At 38.7% G+C, this 22,483-nt stretch overlaps 1 protein-coding gene across 6 annotated transcripts in view; it reads left to right on the top strand.

Annotated features, from left to right (window-relative positions):
- LCLAT1 (lysocardiolipin acyltransferase 1) overlaps positions 1-22,483 on the top strand; it is a 184,031-nt gene that overhangs the window by 63,899 nt on the left and 97,649 nt on the right. For all 6 annotated transcript variants that reach the window (XM_003984353.6, XM_045054728.1, XM_011281295.4 and 3 more), the window contains 2 exons: positions 1,137-1,305; positions 11,268-11,466. In XM_003984353.6, the coding sequence (XP_003984402.1) occupies positions 1,141-1,305; positions 11,268-11,466 (364 nt within the window). In that variant the 5' untranslated portion in view covers positions 1,137-1,140. The remainder of the gene's footprint in view (positions 1-1,136; positions 1,306-11,267; positions 11,467-22,483) is intronic.

Genomic DNA, 22,483 nt, shown 5'->3' with positions numbered 1-22,483 from the left:
GATAAAGTCGAATCTGTGTTGTTAAGGGATTTGACCTGTTTTATTGTCTGACATTTATTAAAGCACTTTGACATTTGAAATTTTGTTTCCTGTTCTGAATATTTAAGAAGAATCACAGGTCTTGATCACTGGAATACCTTTTGTAAAATGAAAAATGTAAGGCCATTATTGTTTTCAGAATTTTAATGATTCCAACAGTTGTATTATCCTGAGGCAAAACATATTGTTGCTCTAATATAGGTTAGGTTATAAAATCAAATGTTTGATTATTCATTTTAAACTGTGTTTCCAACAGTTTCTTTTAAAATGTCAATATTAAGTGTTTTTGGTTATGAGGACCCTGAAAGTAATCTTTTGGCAAATAAAGTGAGGAATCTGACTTCTCTTTATTCTTTCAGCTCATAAAGAAAAAGCCAGTTTAACAACAGTTGCCCAAAGTCATTACTTTCAGGTTCTAGTGTGAAGAATTAACATTAAAAAAAAAATTTATTTTGAGAGAGAGCAAAGGAGAGAGAGAATCCCAAGCAGATTCTGTGCTGTCAGCACAGAGCCTGACATGGGGCTCTATTCCATGAGCCATGAGCCATGACCATGACCTGAGCCAAAATCAAGAGTCACGCTCAACTGAGTGAGCCACCCAGGAGCCCCAGCATTTCTAGGTTTAAAAAAAAAAATTTAGTGCACTCTATAAGATTGTCAACGCTTTTAGGCATGATTACCCTTGGGAAACTGTTCTGTAATTCTTGGCCCATTAAGTCGACTTTTTATAGTAGGATATAAAAAAACCTCTGGAATATTTTAAGAGTTTGTATTGGGTAACTCATACATGTTTATGTTAATACTAATAACTAGATTTAAAAAAACCAAAGGTGCTTCTTAAATAATATAGCTTTGGGGTGGGGGGAGGAGTCAGACACTTACTCTGAGAGTATTCATTTCTAATGTACTGGAAATTTGTTAGACCTGTAGGACGTATAAGAGGGTCACCTTTATGGTATTCAAGCTCTTAAATTCTTTACCAGAGCCTTTTCTGTGGCCTTGTAATTTAAGATTATTTTATGCATTCTCAGTTTGGGCAGTTTATATGTATAGTAACAAAATGTATGCTTTTTTTTTTTTCTTTACATATCTTTCAGAATCATGGTGTCATGGAAAGGGATTTACTTCATACTCACTCTGTTTTGGGGAAGCTTTTTTGGAAGCATATTCATGCTGGGTCCCTTTTTACCTTTGATGTTTGTAAACCCATCTTGGTATCGCTGGATCAACAACCGCCTCGTGGCAACTTGGCTCACACTACCTGTGGTAAGCTAGAGTCAGAGTTACTTGAATGTTACCCTTTGATAACGTGATAAGCATGTGAATCCTTTCTGTTTCATAAGAGGTACGTTAGCATTTAGAGGAAATACAGAAACTAGAGAACATGAAATATAATTCGTGTCCTTGAAGTAATATCTAAGAGCCATATTCCAAATGAAGAGTTTTCTTTTATATTCCTCATGAAGTTTATTTCCTTCATTGATGTATACTTTACATGTTGCAAAATGCACAAATCTAAAGATATAGATAGTTAATGATGTAAAAATTCTTCAATTTCCCTTTATTTTACGAATAATGACAATTTAAGATTGAGATGAAACTGTTGTTTTGAACTTTTGACATTGATGTGATTGATTTAATTCTTCCCAGTAACCACAGAATTTAGGAATAAAGTGATTTCCTGACTGTGGGCTAGAATGAGAACATCTGTAAATGTAAGTGCGTACAAAATGTGTAGTAGATTCTTGGAACAGACAGGTGTTTTCTGCAACGTCAGTGCATACAGCTCTGAGCACATTTCCCTGTGATTCTGAGCTGGCCCAGACTCCTCCCTTGTCTGGATTAAAGCTGCTTCAGCCCTTCCCTGTTGCTGCTAACCCACAGTGCCTTCCCCAGAAATGGAGGGGCACTCATGTAGCTGCCTTTACCTTGAATAGGTTGTTATTTCCTGAGACTGTTCTGTTCTTTCTTTTTCCTGAGCAACAGCTGAAACTTCATGTTCCTGGGTTTACTGACCAGTCATGGTAGAGGTGATGGGGACATACCCGACAAGGAAAACAGGGAGGGAATCCTTTTCCTTCAAGTGTTGAAGGGTCTTTCTTCACCCTGTGTCCTTTGAAATGCTGTTGCCTAGTTGCCCTCAGGCGGACCGCCGAGGTTCCATTTGCAGAGACGAAGGTAGAGTAATGCTGCAGACTCCTCCCGTGGAGGCTGAGGAGTTGTTTACAGTGCACCCTTTTCATATTTTAGAAAGGATTCTTCTGGTGAATAATTTTAAGAATTGCATTTGTGCCTTGTCAAAGGTTATTTTGTTAAAAAAATTATTCAGATATGTTTTATGAAATGTGGTATCGTTAAACTAAAAGTAGTCCCCCATCTCTCTCTGTCCCTCCTCCCTTTCCTCTTCCCCGTTTCTTTTCTCTATTTGAACTTAATCTACAGGCACAAAGAAAGGGACTTAGAGCATACTGGTAGATGATAAATAACTGGTTCCGGATTAAGGAGAGGAATGACAAGTTGTTATTGAAAGGGTAATGATGATTATAGCTGTTAAAGCACTTATGTGACAGGTACTGTGCTAGGGGCTTTAGGATGTCTTCATTTCAGGCACCACCGTTATCACCACTTTACCGAAGAAGTAGAAGCTTTGAGAAATCAAATAATTTGCTGAAGGCCATACGCATAAGCAAATTATTTAAGCAGAGCTGAGATTAAACCTAGTTTGCTGCCATATCTAGGTGATAAGAAGAATCTTTCAGGATTGGTCAGGGTCACGTGACTTTAACTTACAGTGGTAAGAAGTTAACTGGTACCTCTTGATTGTTTTAAAAGAAGGAGGTTCAGAGTTCTTTCAAGTCAGGGAATGCCTCACTTCGTAAGGGAAAAAAAATCTGGTAGCTGCTAACACAATCAGTCCCGGTGGTGTGGTGATTCCTCACAGTGGAAGAGGAAAGGTGGTAAGGAATAGTCCTACAAAGCCTTTGAGAAGCCAAAGACCTAGGCTGCCGAAATACTTGGAACGAGGTACCCCTTAATAAATACTTGTTGGGTGAGAAGTGCCCTGGTCAGACTAGCCCAAACTTTGGTGTCAGAATTATGCTGGCTGGCTTCATAAAAGGAGTTGTACAATATTCCCTCCTCGTCTGTTTTGAAAGAAAATGGTGTGCCTGTGTGTGAACACAATTTAGTCACAACCTAGGGATTACATAATGTATCCTTAGTATGTTACAGTGTCCTTGGAGTTGGTATTTATTAGCACACTGCATAAAGTGTAAGGCTTGTGACAGTGTAAGACTTTCATTCCCACATCCTTTGTGCTGCTGCTGTCCTACTCTGTCTGCTCACAAAATAAACTCGACAATGCAGTGTTATAATTCTTTGCTTTACATGGCCCTATTTCTTTCAAAGAAATCATAGAATATAATCTATGTTTATCTAAATATTTTCCATTCATAGTATCCTTTGTTTTTCCTGTGTATTAGAGTTTCTGTCTAGTGTCCTTTCCCTTCAGCCTGAAGAACTTCCTTTAGGTTTTCTTGTAGTGAGGGCTCCTGTAGATGGTTTTCTTTTATTTTGCCTTCAGTTTTTTTTAATGTGTGTTTATTTTTATTTTTTTTTTTTATTTTTGAGACAGAGATGGAGTGTGAGCGGGGGAGGGGCAGAGAGAGAGGGAGACACAGAATCCGAAGCAGGCTCCAGGCTCTGAGCTGTGAGCACAGTGTCCCACGCGGAGCTCGAACCCATGGACCGTGAAATCATGACCTGAGCTGAAGTCAGATGCTCAACCGACTGAGTCACCCAGGCGTCCCTATTTTGCCTTCATTTTTGAAGTATAGTTTGCTGATTGTGAAATTTCTGGGATGACATTTTCCTCCTTTTCCAACTTTCACATTCTACTGTCTTATGTTCTCCTTGTTTGTTGAAAAGTTAGTTAGCATGTATGTTGTTGCTTCCATTTATATAATGTGCCCTTTTCCTCTGGCTGCTTTTAAGATTTCTTGTTTTTCTTTTTTAGCAGTTTGTTTTGGTCATGTTATGCCTAGGTCCTAGTTTTCTTGATGTTAACTTGGATCGGTAGCTTTGTTTTTTCCAAATTGGAAAATTTGGGGCTGTTATTTCCTCACATTTTTTTCTGCTCCTTTCACTCTCATCCCCTTTTGGGACTAGAGTTGTAGGTTAGGTTGCTTGTGTTGTTAACACAAGTCACCAAGTTCACTGACCCTCTCTTCTGCCACCTTTAACTGCTGTTTTGTTCACACGGAGGATTTCTGTTTAAAATACTGTACTTTTAGGGTGCTTGGGTGGTTCAGTCAGCTGAGCATCTGACTCTTGATTTCAGCTCACGTGATGATCCGTGCTGATAGCGTGGAGCCTGCCTGAGATTCTCTCCCTCCCTCTCAAATAAATAAACATTTATAAAATGTACTGTACTTTCAAGTTCTAGAATTTATGTTGGGTTCTTCAGTGATTTCATAACAGAGTTTTCACCTGTATAATTCATTATAACCTTATTTTCCTGCAACTCAGCTCAGTGGTAAGACTAATACCGCTTATTTTGTCAGGTCTGGAAGCAGCAGTCCCTTGCTTATTTATTTTCTTTTATTTTTCCAGTAGGAAGTACTTTGCATTGAATATTTATGATCTTACAGTATCAGTGTGGATCCTCCTTATACATTAATGCAAAATTTCTTTTTCCTTTCATAATAGCAGGAAGGATTTTTTGGTAAGTTTTGTTAACTGCTGTCTATGGCAGAATTAGTCAGCAGGATCCTAGAACATTAGTCCAACAACTGTTTATTAAGTGTCCACTATGTGCTGAGCATTTTGCTGGAATGTAATGACGAACAGGACGGATATGACCTCTGGCCTTGTGGAGGTAATGGTGTTCTACCTAAACTATCTTTCCTAGCTGTAGATATACACAGTTTGACCTGTTTCTGTCTTTCATTTGATGAGAGACTACTACTTCCTTTGTTAGAGGACAGAAGGTGACTTCTCAGGCTGTGAATTTTTAGAGGTAGATTTTTAAATTACTTTAAAGATACAAAGTCCATTGTTTCATTACAGCCCTCAAACATACATGGAATTTACCCACTAGAGCATGCTTATTTACAAAGTATTTCTCCAGAAAAGTAAATAAACAACTCACAGATTAACTGTACTAAGTAGATATTTCTAAAAAGTCTTCTATAAGCTTCACTTTGTTGTTGTAAACCAGAGACCCTTCATTTTGAAAACTAACCTACTTGTGTAAGAATTCCTTCCAGAACAGTCTGCAGAGTGTCCATTCATTCTCTTGGTACATTTCTACAGTGAGGGGTGGTCTTTGGTCGTTCCATTTGGGGACATTTCAGCATAATCAATACTGTCAAGGTCACACTCTGCACATATCCAAGAGCAGTGTTTACTTCTCAAAATTTGGAGTCTTTCCAGCAGACCAATTGTTAGCTAATAACCTGGGATTCTGAAAACTGTTTGGAGTTCTGTCCTTTCACCGTAAGTCATGACTTAGGGATTTAGAGATCATTTTCTAACTCCCCACCTAGGATACAGGTCTCTTCCACAGCCTGCTGATTCCAGCCCAGTCCTAGAACAAATAGCCTGCTGCTAAGAAAAGGGATGCTGTGTTTGATGAATGACTTGGGATTGCAAGACCTTAAATAAAGCAAAGGATTTGAGGAGCGAGGCTAAGTGGAGTCTGAAAGGCCCAGGCAGACTGGGAGATGAGGAACGCCACAGAGTTGGTTTTAGCTCAGTCTAAATAAAGAGTCATTGGAATGGTAAATGAGAGCTTGGGCATAATGGTAAAACCAATTTCTCTGTGACCATGAGGGGAACCTTTAGACAAGGTGGAACACTTGGAAGTAGTAATCAGTGGTCTATAAAAGATCCTCAAAAATTGCTTCCATAAAGCATTATGAAATTTCATAAGATTAGTTTGTCTTCTATACTAGTTTCTAGACTAGAAATAGAAAAAAAAAGTAAGAATGGTGTCTTTTTAACAGTTTTTGATCTGGATAATTTGAATTCTGGAGTTCTTTACAGACGTTCAATTTTACCTCTGTGTAGTATATATTTGTAATTCTTTGTGAGACCTGTAAATAACGTTGACTCGATTATGTTTTATCTGGTATTACAAATGATGAATGTGAGTTTGAGATCTAGGCTGTCCAAAAGGTTATATATAACTTTCAGGTGCATTCTGATAGAGTGCTGGATGGCAAGGGAGAGAATGCCATATGATATGCTCCTGGACAGACAGTCTGGATTTATTTTGATATTTTCCATAATGAAAAGCGAAAGATTGTTTTGGGATCCATGGGATACATGTATTAGAAATTGCACTGAAAAGATGAGGGCTGAGGTTTGGGATTTATAAGGCTTTAAGATTTTTAACAACTCTTCTGTGGTGCAACACACAATTAGTAATCAACTTCATCTTTCTACCAGTTAAGGGAAGGGCATTCTGCATTTCAGTTCTCTGTAAAAACTGTAAAGTATATCATTTGGAAAGCAGAATGGAGCTGATCCAAGTTAATAAGCCATGGATGATGACTTCACACATGTCCTCTGGGCCAAGACATATAATTCAGTGACTCATTTTGGGAGTTGATGGCCCTTTATACTTACAAGTATGTGCTTGTGGGTCCAAGCCTAGAGGACTCTGCCATGATCCTCTCTATCATGAAGTCTTCTGCATAGAGACTTGACTGCTCAGAGACTTGGGGAGTGGGGCTTATAATTATTTGAGTGGTTATGGACCCTTTTAAAAATATGATGAAAACTACAGGCATTTAGCAAAGTATCTGTTCATACTTTTCTTTCTTTTTTTTTTTTTTTAAACTAGGCTCCATGCCCAGTGTGTGGAGCACAACATAGGCTTGAACTCAGGACCCTGAGATTAAGACCTGAGCTGAGATCAAGAGTTGGATGCTTAACCAACTGAGCCACACAGGTGCCCCGTGTATACTTTTTCAAGAGGGGTCCATGTTTATTTCTTCTTTTTTTAAATATAATTTATTGTCCAGTTGGCTAACGTACAGTGTATATAGCGTACTCTTGGGTTCGGGAGTAGATTCCCATGATTCATCACTTACATACAACACCCAGTGTTCATCCCAACAAGTGCCCTCCTCACCTTCCCCCCATCAACCCTCAGTTTGTTCTCTGTATTTAAGAGTCTCTTACAGTTTGCCTCCCTCTCTCTTTGAAACTATTTTTCCCCCTTCCATTTCCCATGGTCTTCTGTTATCAACTTCCGCATATGAGTGAAAACATAGCGTATCTGTCTTTATCTGATGGACTTATTTTGCTTAGCATAATACCCTCCAGTTCCATCCACATTGTTGCAAATGGCCAGATTTCATTCTTTCTCATTGCCAAGTAGTATTCCATTGTATATATAAACCACATCTTTTTTATCCATTTATCAGTTGATGGACATTTAGGCTCTTTCCATAATTTGGCTATTTTTGTTTCCATGATTTTCCACTTTTGTTAAAAGTGCTGCCATAGACATTGGGGTACATGTGGCCCTGTGAACTAGCACTCCTGTATCCCTTGGGTAAATTCCTAGTAGTGCTATTGCTGGGTTGTAGGGTAGTTCTATTTTTAATTTTTTGAGGAACCTCCACCTGTTTTCCAGAGTGGCTGCACACTTGTATTCCCACCAACAGTGCAAGAGGGTTCCCATTTCTCCACGTCCTTGTCAACATCTCTTGTTTCCTGAGTTAACTTTAGCCACTCTGACCAGTGTGAGGTGGTATCTCAATGTGGTTTTGATTTGTAATTCCCTGATGATGAGTGATGTTGAGCATCTTTTCACGTGTCTGTTGGCCATCTGGATGTCTTCTTTGGAAAAGTGTTCATGTCTTCTGCCCATTTCCTCATTGGATTATTTGTTTTTCAGGTGTTAAGTTTGGTAAGTTCTTTATAGATTTTGGATACTAACCCTTTATCTGATAGGTCATTTGCAAATATCTTCTCCCATTCTGTTGGTTGCGTTTTAGTTTTGTTGGTTTCCTTTGCATTGCAGAAGCTTTTTATCTTGATGAGGTCCCAATAGTTCGTTTTTGCTTTTATTTCCCTTGCCTTTGGAGACATGTTGAGTAAGGAGTTGCTGTAGCTGAAGTCAAAGAGGTTGTTGCCTGTTTTCTCCTATAGGGTTTTGATTGGTTTCCTGTCTCACAGTTAAGTCCTTCATCCATTTTAAGTTTATTTTTGAATATGGTGTAAGAAAGTGGTTCAGTTTCATTCTTCTGCATGTTGCTCTACAGTTCTCCCAGCACCCTTTGCTAAAGAGACTTTTTCCCATTGGATGCTCTTTCCTGCTTTATCGAAGATTAGTTGGCCATACATTTGTGGGTCCAGTTCTGGGTTCTCGGTTCTATTCCATTGGTCTATGTGTCTGTTTTTGTTCCAGTACCATAATGTCTTGATGTTTATAGATTTGCGTTAACCTTGATTCCCAAACCAGATAGAGACCCCACTAAAAAGGAGAACTACAGGCCAATATCCCTGATGGACACAGATGTAAAAATTCTTAACAAGATATTGGCAAATCGAATTCAACAGCATGTTAAAAGAATTATCAAGTGGGATTCATTCCTGGGCTGGTTTAATATTTGCAAATCAATCATTGCGATCCATCACATTAATAGAAGAGAAGAATGGTATGATCCTGTCCATAGATGCAGAGAAGCATTTGACTAAATACAACATCCTTTCTTTAAAAACCCTCAAGAAAGTTGGGATAGAAGGAACATACCTTGGGGCGCCTGGGTGGGTGGCTTAGTTGGGCTCAGATCATGATCTCACTGCTTGTGAGTTTGAGCCCCATGTCAGGCTCTGGCCAACAGCTCAGAGCCTGCTTCTAATTCTGTGTCTCCTTCTCTCAAAAATAAATAAATATTTAAAAAAGAAAAAGAAGGAACATACCTTAACATCATAAAAGCCATAAATGAAAAGCCCACAGCTACTATCATCCTCAATGGGCAAAAACTAAGAGCTTTCCCCCTGAGATCAGGAACACGACAGGGATGTCCACTCTTACCACTGTTGTTTAACATAGTGTTGGAAGTCCTAGCATCAACAATCAGACAACAAAATGAAATAAAAGGCATCCATATAGGCAAAGAAGTCAAACTTCCACTTTTTTGCAGATGACCTGATACTCTACATGGAAAATCCAAAAGACCACCAAAAAGCTGCTAGAACTGATACATGAGTTCAGCAAAGTCACAGGATACAAAATCAATGTACAGAAATTTGTTGCCTTTCTATGCTCTAATAATGAAGCAACAGAAAACGAAATCAAGAAATCGATACCATTTACATTTGTTTCAAGAACCATAAAATACTTAGGAATAAACCTAACCAAAGAGGTAAAAGATCTGTATGCTGAAAACTATAGAAAATTTATGAAAGAAATTGAAGAAGACACAAAGAAATGGCAAAACATTCCATGCTCATGGATTAGAAGAACAAATATTGTTAAAATGTCAATACTACCCAAAGCAATCTACACATTCAATGCAATCCCAGTCAAAATAGCACTGGCATTCTTCTCACAGCTAGAACAATCCTAAAATTTGTATGGAACCACAAAGGACCCCGAATAGCCAAAGTAATCTTGAAAAAGAAAACCAAAGCTAGAGGCATCAGAGTCCCGGACTTTAACCTCTAGTACAAAGCTGTAATCATCAAGATAGTATGGTATTGGCACGTTTATTTACTTCTTGAAGGCTGTCCCTCTAGGACTTGATGTCAGGTTAAATACCCATGCCCTAAAGTGAATCTCTGCTGTGGGAAAGTAACTCACTGGGTCCTGTGAGATACCTGTTTTACTCTGTTAAGGTGTTAACACTCTGACTCTATAATTCTTTGGGCATAAAACATTTCTAACTTTTCCTTAGCTGATATTCCCTTTGAACTGTTTTTTTCTTGGTCCTGTTTTTGTTTTAAAGTCCTGTTGTTCACCTGTGTCATGTTATTTAAAAAAAAGTTTTTGTGAAATGTAACAAACATATTGAAAGTTAATAAAACATAAACACACACTTTAAAATTATATATTAAGGTGTAACTATCAACCAGGTCAAGAACTAGAATATTGGCCACCTTCCAGCAAGCCATCTAGCTTTCAAATCACAATCATCTATTTGGTAGAAGTAGCCAGTAACTTGACTGTAAGATAGCCCTTTCCTTGCTGTTCTTTACAATTTCACTGGCTATATACACCTAAAATATCTTACTGTTTTAAAAAATTTCTACAGGACACTTTTTGTTTGTTTCGCTTCTCTCAGTATTATGTTTGTGTGCCATCCATGTCATAGACACCTGTAGTTCATTTACTTTCGTTGTTTCAACTGCACTGTACCTGCTGTGCTTCTCTAGAGGTTTTCATGATGTTGTTGCCGGAGAGAAGTTTTGATTTTCTTACCTTTACTCTGTCTTGGACCAGTTTTCTCTCCATTCATAGTGAAGTCCTATATTAATTTGTTATATATAAATTATTGGAAAATTTAAATAAGGGATTGAAATCAAGGTTTCTTATTTCCTGTTTTTTTTTCTCCACAAGAATTCCAGCATGTAATATACCTTCCTCTCAATATTTCACGTATATTATACGGCTGGTTAGCAGAAAAGTTAATTAAACAAATTCAGCAAATATTTGGGCATCTTCCAGGTGCCAGACACTGTTGTAGGTGCTTGGGTTGCAGGACTTTATAAACATCTGGTTTATTATTTATATATTGTTAAATAGATATGTTTCTTTAAAGAGATCATAATAGAGAAAGGTATAAAATGAAGATTTTGACTTTCTGTTCCTTCAGCCCTGTACTCAGTGCTAAATTTCTTGATTATCCTTTCTGGAAAGTAATCATCCTATGTATCTATAGCCTTAAAAAATTATGCAGTGGAATCTTCTTGTGTATCTTTTACACTTTTTTTCAAGTTAATATATCTTGAAGATTTCAATGAAAGCTAACATTTAATTAGGAAACTATCAGAAACCTAAATTAATAAAACTAAAAATAAAAATACTGCCTTTATATTCTCATTCTTCCAGATTAACTTCTTTTTCCAGATTTATTATAGAAGCCATAATCTTGAGAAACACTATGCCTTTGACTTACTAGAAACCAGATTTATTTACAGAACATGATACAATTTACCTATGGGAAATTATAACTTTAAATTGTCACATACCTATATTGTTTATTCCTTAGGCATTGTTGGAGACCATGTTTGGTGTAAAAGTTATTATAACAGGTGATGCATTCGTTCCTGGAGAAAGAAGTGTCATTATCATGAATCATCGGACAAGAATGGACTGGATGTTCCTGTGGAATTGTCTGATGAGATATAGCTACCTCAGATTGGAGAAAATTTGCCTCAAAGCCAGTCTCAAAAGTGTTCCTGGATTTGGTAGGTTATTCACAAATTATTTTAAGCTGTGCATTTAATATGTGATAAAACTACAGAATAATTTGTTAAACGCCACGTAAGTATTAAAGTCATTCCATTTTTTTTTTTCTCACTAGCCGAAAAACAGTCACCAGTTTGTTTTTTTCTTCATGGATTGCAAAAGATTATTTTAATCTTTTTTGAAATATTTTACATTGAGAGACTAAACTGTTCTCAAGGAAGTAGATATGGTTCCAGAGAGATCAGCACTTTGAAGGATATGAATTAATAGTTCAGTAACTTTTTATTTCATATCAGGCTTATGGTGATTTAGGCCAGAAACCTACTCGAAATAATCTGATTCATCCACATTCATGCAATAAATGTTAATTGACAACCCATTGGTTCTTAGCAGTATACTAGTTGCTGGTATTTTCTGAACTTCCCTAATCCATAGCTGTTTTGTTTTTTTTTTTTTTAAAGTTTTCATTTTTCTCATTGTATACTATGTTTAAAAATTCCTAGAAATGCAACATGTTGTATACTAGGGATAAAACTTAACCCCTCCCGCCCCATATACAATGTGAAAGGAGTGGGGGAGCAGACTGAATATGTATTCAAACCAGTTATTCACATATGGGTATATGAAAGCCCCCTGACTGCTTTATCTATTACATCTCTACTTCTGTGGCTTCCTGTGTAACATTTATTATTTGAATTCTTTGCCTTCTGAACTCTGCCCCTGTCAGTGTACTGAAATAGTTTTGTGAGGGCAAAAGGCAGGTGTTGTCCTCAGGATGGACTAATCAGGAGATTTGTACTCTCAGGATAAACTGATTTCTTACATAGCAACTAACTTCCTTTAGAGTTCACATCCTCATAAAACCAGCGTGAAACGACAAGGCATTTTATGACCTCACCTCGGAATTCATATAGTCTCACATATCCACAGTATATTACTGGTGGAAGCAGTCACTGTCCTCAAGATTCTAGGGGGAAGGCACAGACTTCGGTTCTTGAGAGAAATGTCAGAGACCTTATCAGTATTTTCAAAGCTGCCACATCCCTAAAAGGACTGATCAAAAAAGAAAAGAGAAGGCATGTGCCATCAGTAGCAACAATGACAATGTCTTGTTTATTGTTCCTGATTCTGCATAAAATATAGTAACGGAATATTAAAAACTTAGGAAATTACATACAGAAAAATGCAACTGACAAACTTTGTCAACAACGAAGAACAATTTAAACAGTCTTGTGTCTAATTTAAAAGCCTCACAAAGCTTTCTGGAGGATAGTGGCAGCAGCCTGATTTTTCTCAGACTTAAAAAGTGTTCAGATTAACAATCAGAGGAAATAAAAACATGGCTCACTCGTCTCTTCAGTATGACTAGGAGGCAAAGAATACCATGACCTTCTCATTGCCTTAATAGAGACATAAATTCTAAGTGTTCCTTCTGACTTCCTATTGTTGCAAGCCCGTGGGTGCTAAGGGTGGGGAGGTAAGGCTTAAGAGTAGAGGGACACAGACAACTAAGAAAACGCCTAATACCAAATGCCAAAATACCGAACACAGGTCAGACACAGTGGTTCGTGGCACAAGATACAGGGACATGACTATTAAGACAGCAGGGCATGAAGAGGCAGCCTCAGAGAAGCATTGCTTCTGAGGGAGAATCAGATAAACGCAGAAGAGTTAGCTCCTCATAGAGGTGTGGCAGTGAGGAAAACAAGGAAATTAAGAATGAGAATGTCATCAAATAAGCATTTGGGGATATGAAAAAAAAAACCCGTATAAGCAACACAAAGAACAGTAATGGTCAAGAAAGCAAAAAATGTAAACAAGAAATGAATTCAAGAAAAGAAAAATAGAACATAAAGGCAAAAAATCCTATCAGGAATGTACAGGAAAACAAAGAAAATGGAAATGAGGGAAAAAATTGTCAGAAAGTGGTTGAAATGGAAGATAGCCAAAGGAGGTCTGACATGTCTATGTAATTAGAGTCCCTAAAGAAGACAATCAAAAGTACAACCCAAGAAAACATTTTGGGCATAAAAGATAACATGAGAGGCACTTCCAGGATGAAGCATGAACCTCCATAGACCGATTGCCCAGAGAAATGGTGAAAATTCTAAAACAACAGTCATTTAAAGTCTCTAGAAGTGGTCCCAAGGACATACGGCAATGGCCACTTATTCGAGAAAGTGCACCAAGATTTGTTGAGAACAGTGAGAATCTGTGGTATTTGAAACAACACACGTTCCTTTCACCTCCCAATTTAGTCAAACAGAAATTCCACTCTAAACTGGTGCAGCCAAGAAAACAGGCCTGCCTCCCTCCCTCCTCATTGCACAGCTGTCTTCTACAAGCCCTCACTATCTTCACTCGAATAACTGCATATTGATTACATGATGACTGAGTTGTCTGGTTTCCAAGAAAGCAAATTAGGCTGGAAGTCTCTGGTAAAATAAAAATTTTACATCTGCGTATGAAGAAACAATGAGTTTAGGTCCGTGTGATTGCATTACCTTATAGCGTTCAGAAGTTTTATTCCCATTTAATATAGTACAAAATAGATTTGAAGCTTGCACTCTCCAGATAGGTATTACTTTGACTTGAATCTAAATATAGAATATTTATCTCCTATTGTGAAATTAACTTTAGAGCCAAACATGTTTAGGCAGAATCTAGGAACTATTAAATTTTCTCTTAATGTCATGTATAACTGTTTTAATAGCCTTAGCTGGTCCACATTTATCTAAGAGCTTATTTTAAAACTATATAAACAATAAATGAGCAGGATGAACATGTGTGGATCATGCTACAGTAAATGGGGGAGGAGTACAAATTGTAGAGCTTTAAAATGTGTCCCAATTTAAGTTGTTATTAACTTAAAATTGACTGTTAAAGATACAAGTAGTCTTATGTAAGTCTCAGGTTAACTACAAAGCAAAACTTTGGAGTAGATACACAAAAGAGAGAAAATGTTTGGGGCCTCTGGATAGCTCAGTCGGTTAAAAGTGTCCAACTCTTGGTTTCAGCTCAGGTCATGATCTCACAGTTTGTAAGTTTGAGCCCTGCCTTGGGGCTTTGCCCTGACAGTGAGGAACCTGCTTGGGATTCTGTCTCTCTCCTTCCCTCATTTTCTGTCTCTCAAAATAAATAAACTTAAAAAAAGTTCAAGTACCTGTTGCATTTATATGTAATAAACTATCAGAGATATTAAGAAAATAATCCCATTTGTAACTGTGTTAAAGAGACTAAAACACCTCAGAATAAATTAAACCAAGGAGGTAAAATAACGTGTACACTAAAAACTATAAGATATTGGTGAAAGAACCTGAAAAAGACACAAATGAATGGAAAGATATTTGGTGCTCATAGATAAGAATAATTAATGTTGTTAAAATGTCCATACTACTCAAAGCAGTGTACAGATTCAGCGCAATCTCTATTAAAATTTCAGTGGTATTTTTCACAGAAATAAACAATCCTAAAATTTGTATGGAGCCAAAAAAAAAAAAAAAAAAGCCCCCAAACAGCCAAAGCAATCATGAGAAAGAACAAATATGAAAGCATCACACTTCCAGATGTCAAAGTGTATTACAAGTCCATAGTAATCAGAGCAGTATTGGCATAAAACACACAGATAACTGGAAGAGAATGGAGAGCATCAGAACTAAATCTATGCAAATATGGTCAATTAATTTATGACAAAGGAGCCAAGAATATATAATACACATTATTGAAGAGTAAATGATATTGGGAAAACTGGACAGCCACATGCAAAAGAATGAAACTGGACCATTATCTTACCACATACACAAAGATTAACTCAAAATGGATTGAAGTTGAATTTGAGACCTGAAACCATAAGACTCCCAGAAGAAAACATTGATGGTAAGCTCCTTAATATTGGTCTTGGTGGTGACTTTATGGATTTGACAATAAAAGCAAAGGCAACAAAAGCAAATAAAGAAGGACTACATCAAACTAAAAATCTCTGGTATAAAGGAAACCATCAAAAAAATGAGAAGGCAGTCTACAGAAAATATTTGCAAATCATATATTTGACAGTGGGTTAGTATACAAAATACATAAAGAACTCCTCAAACTCAACAGCATAGCAGAAACAATGCAAACAAAAATCACACCAGAAATCCCCCAGTAAGCCTGATTTTAAAAATGGGGAGAGGATCAGAGTAGACGTTTTTTGGAAGAAGATATACAGATGACTGACTGGTACATGAAAAGGTGCTCAACATCACTAATCATCAGGGAAATGTAAATCCAAACCATAATGACATATCACTACACACCTGTTAGAATTGCTACTGCCAAAAAGATGAGAAATAGTGTTGGTGAGGATGTGGAAGAAAGGGAAGCCCTGTGCATGGTTGGTGGGAATTTAAATTGGTTTAGCCACTATGGAAAGCCATATGGAGAATTCTTAAAAAATTAAAAACAGAACTACCGTGTGAGCCAGCAACTCCACTTTTGGATATTTATCTGAAGGAAAAGAAAACACTAACTTGAAAAGATATATACACCCCCATGTTCATTAACAATAGTCAAGATACGGAAACAACCTAACCATCCATCCATATCAATGGATGAGGAAGATGAGAGGTAGGAGACTGCTGGAAGATATGGGAACAGGAGGACCCTAATTTCAGGTCCCACTGATACAACTAGATAACACTCCCAACAGGGTAAATAACCCAGAAAATAACCAAAGACTGAAGAACAAACTCCATAACTTAAATGTAGAGAAGAGGCCACATTGAAGAGGGTAAGAAGGGCAGAGATGCAGTGGGGAGTGAAACCACAGTACTGTCCAAGAAAAGGAGGGACCTGTGGGCATGGAGAGGGGAATAGAACTAAACTGTCACACTGGGAAGCCAGCATAGGGAAGATGAATCCCCATAACATTTGGCTTCAAAAACCAGAGGGGCTTAAATTTGTTGTGAGTTCTTTTAACCAGTAGGGCTTAAAGTCTGCAATTTTAAAAATCAGTGGGTTAGCTCTCTGAGAGCTGGGAGGGCAGAAGGCAAAAGAAGACGGAGTCTGTGCCCTTAAAGAGACAGCATAACAAACACAAAGAGATAACAGCAAAGCAGCAGCAGCTTAAAAAATGCGTTGGGTATACAGGAGGGAGAATTATTTACTAATCTCAGATCGGATCTCTGAGGGACAGAGCTCACTGGGAGACTTCTCCAGGTACAAATGAATGGGCAGGTGCCATTTCCCTTTCATGCCCGCCCCGCCCCGCCCCGCCCCCAGCATAAACACACGACCACCTGTAGTGTAGAAATTCACTACCTAACTTGCTTATACTGTACCTTGTGGATCTGTCCCATCCAGCCAGGCTTGCCTCATTCCCAGTGCTGCTGGTGCCCTCTCCTAGAAGACCAGCACGAACTTTGCCAACACCTTATCTCCTGACCCCATGATTTGTGGGGCCTGGGTCCCCTCTCATGGAGGATCAGCTCACAAACCTTGTTAAAACTGCATGCCACACCCCCAGCATATTGCAGATCCACTCTGTCCAATACTCTCTTGGCTGGAGCCTATTCAAACCAGGGCCACATGTCCAGTGGTGCCTGGGTGGCTCAGTCAGTTAAGTGTCCAACTTTGGCTCAGGTCATGATCTCACAGTTTGTGAGTTTGAGCCCTGCGTTGGACTCTGTGCTGACATCTTGGAGCCTGCTTTGGATTCTGTGTCTCCCTCTCTCTCTGTGCCCCTCCCACACTAGTGCTCTCTCTCTGAAAAATAAACATTAACAAAAATTTTCTTCAGGGGCACCTGGGTGGCTCAGTCAGTTAAGCATCTGACTTGATTTTAGCTCAGGTCATGATCTCACGGTTTGTGAGTTCAAGCCCCCGCATCGGGCTCTGCACTAACAGTGTGGAGCCTGCTTGGGATTTCTCTCACCCTCTCTGTCAGACCCTCTCGATGCTCTGTGTCTCCCTCAAAATAAATAAACATGGAAAAAAAAAAAGGTACAAGCCTGGCAGTATACAAACAGCCCCAAGAAGAGCCACCACCACTCCAAAGTGACTCCTGCCCTGCCTGACACTATTCAGATTACAGCCCCCAGCAAAGAGCTGGGGGGCCAACAGCTGGTCTGATTGCAGTCCCTGCCCACCAACAGAAGCTTTTTGGGGGACAACATGGGGATAGCGTCCTGCAGTTTGGTGCCACTGCATCTCTGACAAACATGTAGTCTGACTCAACTCAAGCCCAAGATGGCCTCAGACTGGCCCACCAACACCACAGGGACCAAACACTGCCCAAAGCAGGCAGCGAGCCACTGCAGACGACTGAACTGAAGGAAAAAGCAGCTCAGTCAAAACAGCAGGGTGCACACAACACACATAGGAACCACCCCTGAGGTGCCAGGTTCCAGTAAACAGGGGACATTGCACTGTAAGACACTACAGGGCCTCTTCTTCATAAGGCCACTACTTTCTTTTTAAAAAGTTTTTTAAATGTTTATTTTTAAGAGAGAAAGACAGAGTGCGAGCAGGGGAGGGGCAGAGAGAGAGGGAGACACAGAATCTGAAGCAGGCTCCAGGCTCTGAACTGTCAGCACTGAGCCCGACATGGGGCTTGAACTCACAAACCATGAAATCATGACAAGTCGAAGTCAGATGCTTAAACAACTGAGCCACCCAGGCGCCCCAAGGCCACTACTTTCAAGAGCAGAATACATAGCTGACTTTTCCTAACACATAGAAACAGACACAGAGAGGCTTACAAAATGAAGACACAGAGGAGTATGTTCCATATGAAAGGATAAGACAAAATCACAGCAAGAGACCTAAATGAAATGGAGATGAGTAATATGCCTGATAGAGAATTCAAAATAATAGAAAGATACTCACTAAACTTAATAGTGGAGGACATCAGTGAGACCCTTAACAAAGAGAAAAAGAACCAATCAGAGATGAAGAACACAATAAATGAAATTAAAAATACACTAGATGGAATAAATGTCAGCCTAAAGGAAACAGAAGAATGAATCAGTGACCTGGAGGACAAAGTAATGGAAAGTAATCAAGCTGAACATGTGAGAGAAAAAAAAAATATGGAAAATGAGAATAGACTTAGCAACTCAGCGACTCCATCAAGTGTAGTAACAGTTGCATTATAAGGATCCCAGAAGGAGAAGAGAAAAAAGACAGCAGAGTGTTTATTTGAAGAAAATAATAGCTGAAAACTTACTGAATCTGGGGAAAGAAACAAATTCAGATCCAGGAGGCACAGAGATTCCCCCAACAGAATCAACCCAAGGAGGTCCACACCAAGACATATTGTAATTAAAATGGCCAAAAATAGAAAGAATTTTAAAAGAGCAAAGAAAAAGGATACCATTACATATAAGGGAAACCTCAAGACTGTAGTGGATTTTTCAGCAGAAACTCTGCAGGCTAGAAGGGAGTGGCATAATATATTCAAAGTGCTGACAGGGGAAAAAATTTGCAGCTGAGAATACTCTCTCCGTCCAGGCTATCATTCAGAATACAAGGAGAGAGAAAGTTAAAAAGTTAACAAAAGTTAAAGGAATTCATCACCACTAAACCAGCCCTGTAAGAAATGTTAAAGGGGGGACGCCTGGGTGGTGCAGTCGGTTAAGCGTCCGACTTCAGCCAGGTCACGATCTCGCGGTCCGTGAGTTCGAGGCCCGCATCAGGCTCTGGGCTGATGGCTTGGAGCCTGGAGCCTGTTTCCGATTCTGTGTCTCCCTCTCTCTCTGCCCCTCCCCCGTTCATGCTCTGTCTCTCTCTGTCCCAAAAATAAATAAACGTTGAAAAAAAAAATTAAAAAAAAAAAGAAATGTTAAAGGGGATGGGGCGCCTGGGTGGCTCAGTCGATGAAGCATGGCTTGTGAGTTCAAGCTCTGTCTCGGGCTCTGTGCTGACAGCTCAGAGCCTGGAGCCTGCTTCAGATTCTGTGTCTCCTCGTCTCTCTGCCCCTCCCATGCTCATGTTCTGTCTGTCTCTCAATAACGAATAAATGTTAAAAAAAAAAAATGTTAAAGGGGAATATTTGAGTGGAAAAGAAAGACCATAATCAAGAATAACTAGAAAGCACAAAAGCAGTAAAAATAAGTATAACTATAAAAAATCAGGGGTGACTGGATGGCTCAGGCCGTTAAGCATCTGACTGGTTCAGGTTGTGATCTTGCGGTTCGTGAGTTCAAGCCTTGTGTCAGCTCTGTACTGACAGCTCAGAGCCTGGAGCCTGCTTCGGATTCTGTCTCTCTCTTTCCCTCTCTGGGCTGGCCCTCCCACTTGCACTCTGTCTCTCTCTCAAAAATAAACATTTAAAAAAATAAATGAAAAATCAGTCAAGTGACTCACGAAATGAAAGTATGACACCAGATACCTAAACTTGGTGGGAGTGCGGGAGTAAAGAATAGGTTCAAACGTAAGTAACTGTTAATTTAGACTGCTATATGCAGCAGACGTTATCTATAAACCTAGTGGTGATCACAAATCCAAAACGTAGTAAAGAGTAAAGAATAGGTTCAAACGTAAGTAACTGTTAATTTAGACTGCTATATGCAGCAGATGTTATCTACAAACCTAGTGGTGATCACAAATCCAAAAGCAGTAATAAACATGCAAAAAATAAAGAGAAAGGAATCCCAAGTACATCATCAAAGAAAGCCAACTTATGAGAGAAGAGAGCAACAGAAGAAAGGACCAGAGAAGAACTATTAAAAAAACCTGTATACGGGCGACTGGGTGGCTGAGTATGTTCAGTGTCCAACTTTGGCTTAGATCATTATCTCACAGTTCATGAGTTCGAGCCCCATGTCAGGCTCTGTGCTGACAGTGCAGAGCCTGGAGCCTGCTTCAGATTCTGTGTTTCCCTCTCTCTTTCTTTGGCCCTCCCTCACTCACACTGCCTCTCTCAAAAATAAATAAACGTTAAAAAATTTTTTTAAAAACCATAAACAACAAAATGATAATACATATCTATTAATAATTACTTTGAATGGAAATGGCCCTGTGCTCCAGTCAGAAGACACAGGGCAGGGGCTCTAGGTCGTTCAGTCAGTTAAGTGTCCATCTCAATTTTGGCTCAGGTTGTGACCTCACGGTTTGTGGGTTCTAGCTCCGTGTCAGGCTCTGTGCTGACAATGTGGAGCCTGCTTGGAATTCTCTCTCCCTCTCTCCTTGCCCCTGACCCACTTGTGCCTTCTTTCCTTCTCTCGAAAGAGAAAGAAGGAAAGGGAAGGGAAGGGAAGGAAAAAGGAAAGGGAAAAGAAAAGAAAAAGAAAAAGACATAGGGTGACAGATTGGTTAAAAAAAAAAAAGACCCATCTGTATGTTGCCTATAAGAAACTTATTTCAGACCTAAAGACACATACAGATGCAAAGCGAGAGGATGGAGAAATGTTTGCCATGCAAATGCATATGAAAAGAAAGCAGGGGTAGTAATAGTGATCTTGGATAAAATAGACTTTAAAACAAAGACTGTAACAGAGACAAAGACACTATATAATCATAATGGAGACAATCCAACAAGAAGATATAACAGTTGTAAATATTTTTGTGTCCAATATGGGAGCACCCAAATACATAAAACAGTTAATAACAAAAAGGAACTAATCGATAATAATACAAAATTAGTAGGGGACTTTAAAACCCCATTTACATCAGTGGACAGATCATCCTGACAGAAAATCAAAAAGGAAACAGTGGTTTTGAAGGACACCTTGGACCAGATGATTTAACAGATATATTCAGAACATTCCATTCCTAAAACAGCAGAAGAAGATACCTTTTCGAGTGCACATGGAATACTCTCCAGAACAGATCACATATTAGGCCACAGAACAAGTCTCAAGAAATTCAAAAAGACTGAAGTCATATCATACATCTTTTCTGACCACAACACTATGAAACCAGAAATCAACCATAAGAAAATAAATCTGGAAAGAACATAAATACATGTAGGGTAAATAACATGATACTAAACAATGAATGGGTCAACCAAGAACTCAAAGAGGAAATAAGAAAATACTTGGAGACAAATGGAAATGAAAACACAATAGTCCAAAATCTCTGGGATGCAGCCAAGGTGGTTCTCAGAGGGAAATTTTAGCAATACAGGTCTATCTCAAGAAGCAAGAAAAATCTGAAATAGCTTAATCTCTTACACCTAAAAGAGCTAGAAAAAGAACAATCATCCAAACCCAAAACCAGTAGCAGGAAGGAAATAATACAGGTTAGAGCACAAATAAGTGATACAGAAACCAAAAAAGATAATAGAACAAATCAATGGTGCCAGGAACGTGTTCTTTGAAAAGATCAACAATATTGATAAGCCTTCAACCAGACTTACAAAAAAAAAAAGAGGATTCAAATAAAATTAGATATGACAAAGGAGAAATAACAACCAATATCATAAAAATACAAAAGATTGTAAGAAACTATGTGAAAAATTATGTGCCGACTAATTGGACAACCTAGAACAGATGGATAAATTCCTAGAAATGGAAAACGTAGCAAAACTGAAGCAGAAAAAAATAGGAAATTTGAACAGATTATTAGCAATAAAATTGAATTAGTGATCAAAAAATGCCCAACAGACAAAATTTCAGGACCAGACAGCTACACAGGTAAATTCTACTAAATATTTATTTATTTAAAAAAAATTTTTTTTTCAACGTTTATTTATTTTTGGGAGAGAGGGAGACAGAGCATGAACGGGGAAGGGGCAGAGAGAGAGGGAGACACAGAATCGGAAACAGGCTCCAGGCTCCGAGCCATCAGCCCAGAGCCTGACGCGGGGCTCGAACTCACGGACCACGAGATCGTGACCTGGCTGAAGTCGGACGCTTAACCGACTGCGCCACCCAGGCGCCCCTCTACTAAATATTTAAAGAAGAGTTTAATACCTCTTCTTTACTAATTTGGATGCCATTCATTTCTCTTTTTTTGTCTAACTGCTGTGGCCAGGACTTCTAGTACTATGTTGACTAAGAGTGGTGAGAGTGGACATCCTTTGTCCTGTTCTTTACC

Source organism: Felis catus, chromosome A3 (genome assembly GCF_018350175.1).
Source record: "Felis catus isolate Fca126 chromosome A3, F.catus_Fca126_mat1.0, whole genome shotgun sequence".
Classification (NCBI taxonomy): domain Eukaryota; kingdom Metazoa; phylum Chordata; class Mammalia; order Carnivora; family Felidae; genus Felis; species Felis catus.
The sequence above is the reverse complement of the archived record's forward strand: the minus strand, read 5'-3'. Positions and strand labels throughout refer to the sequence as shown.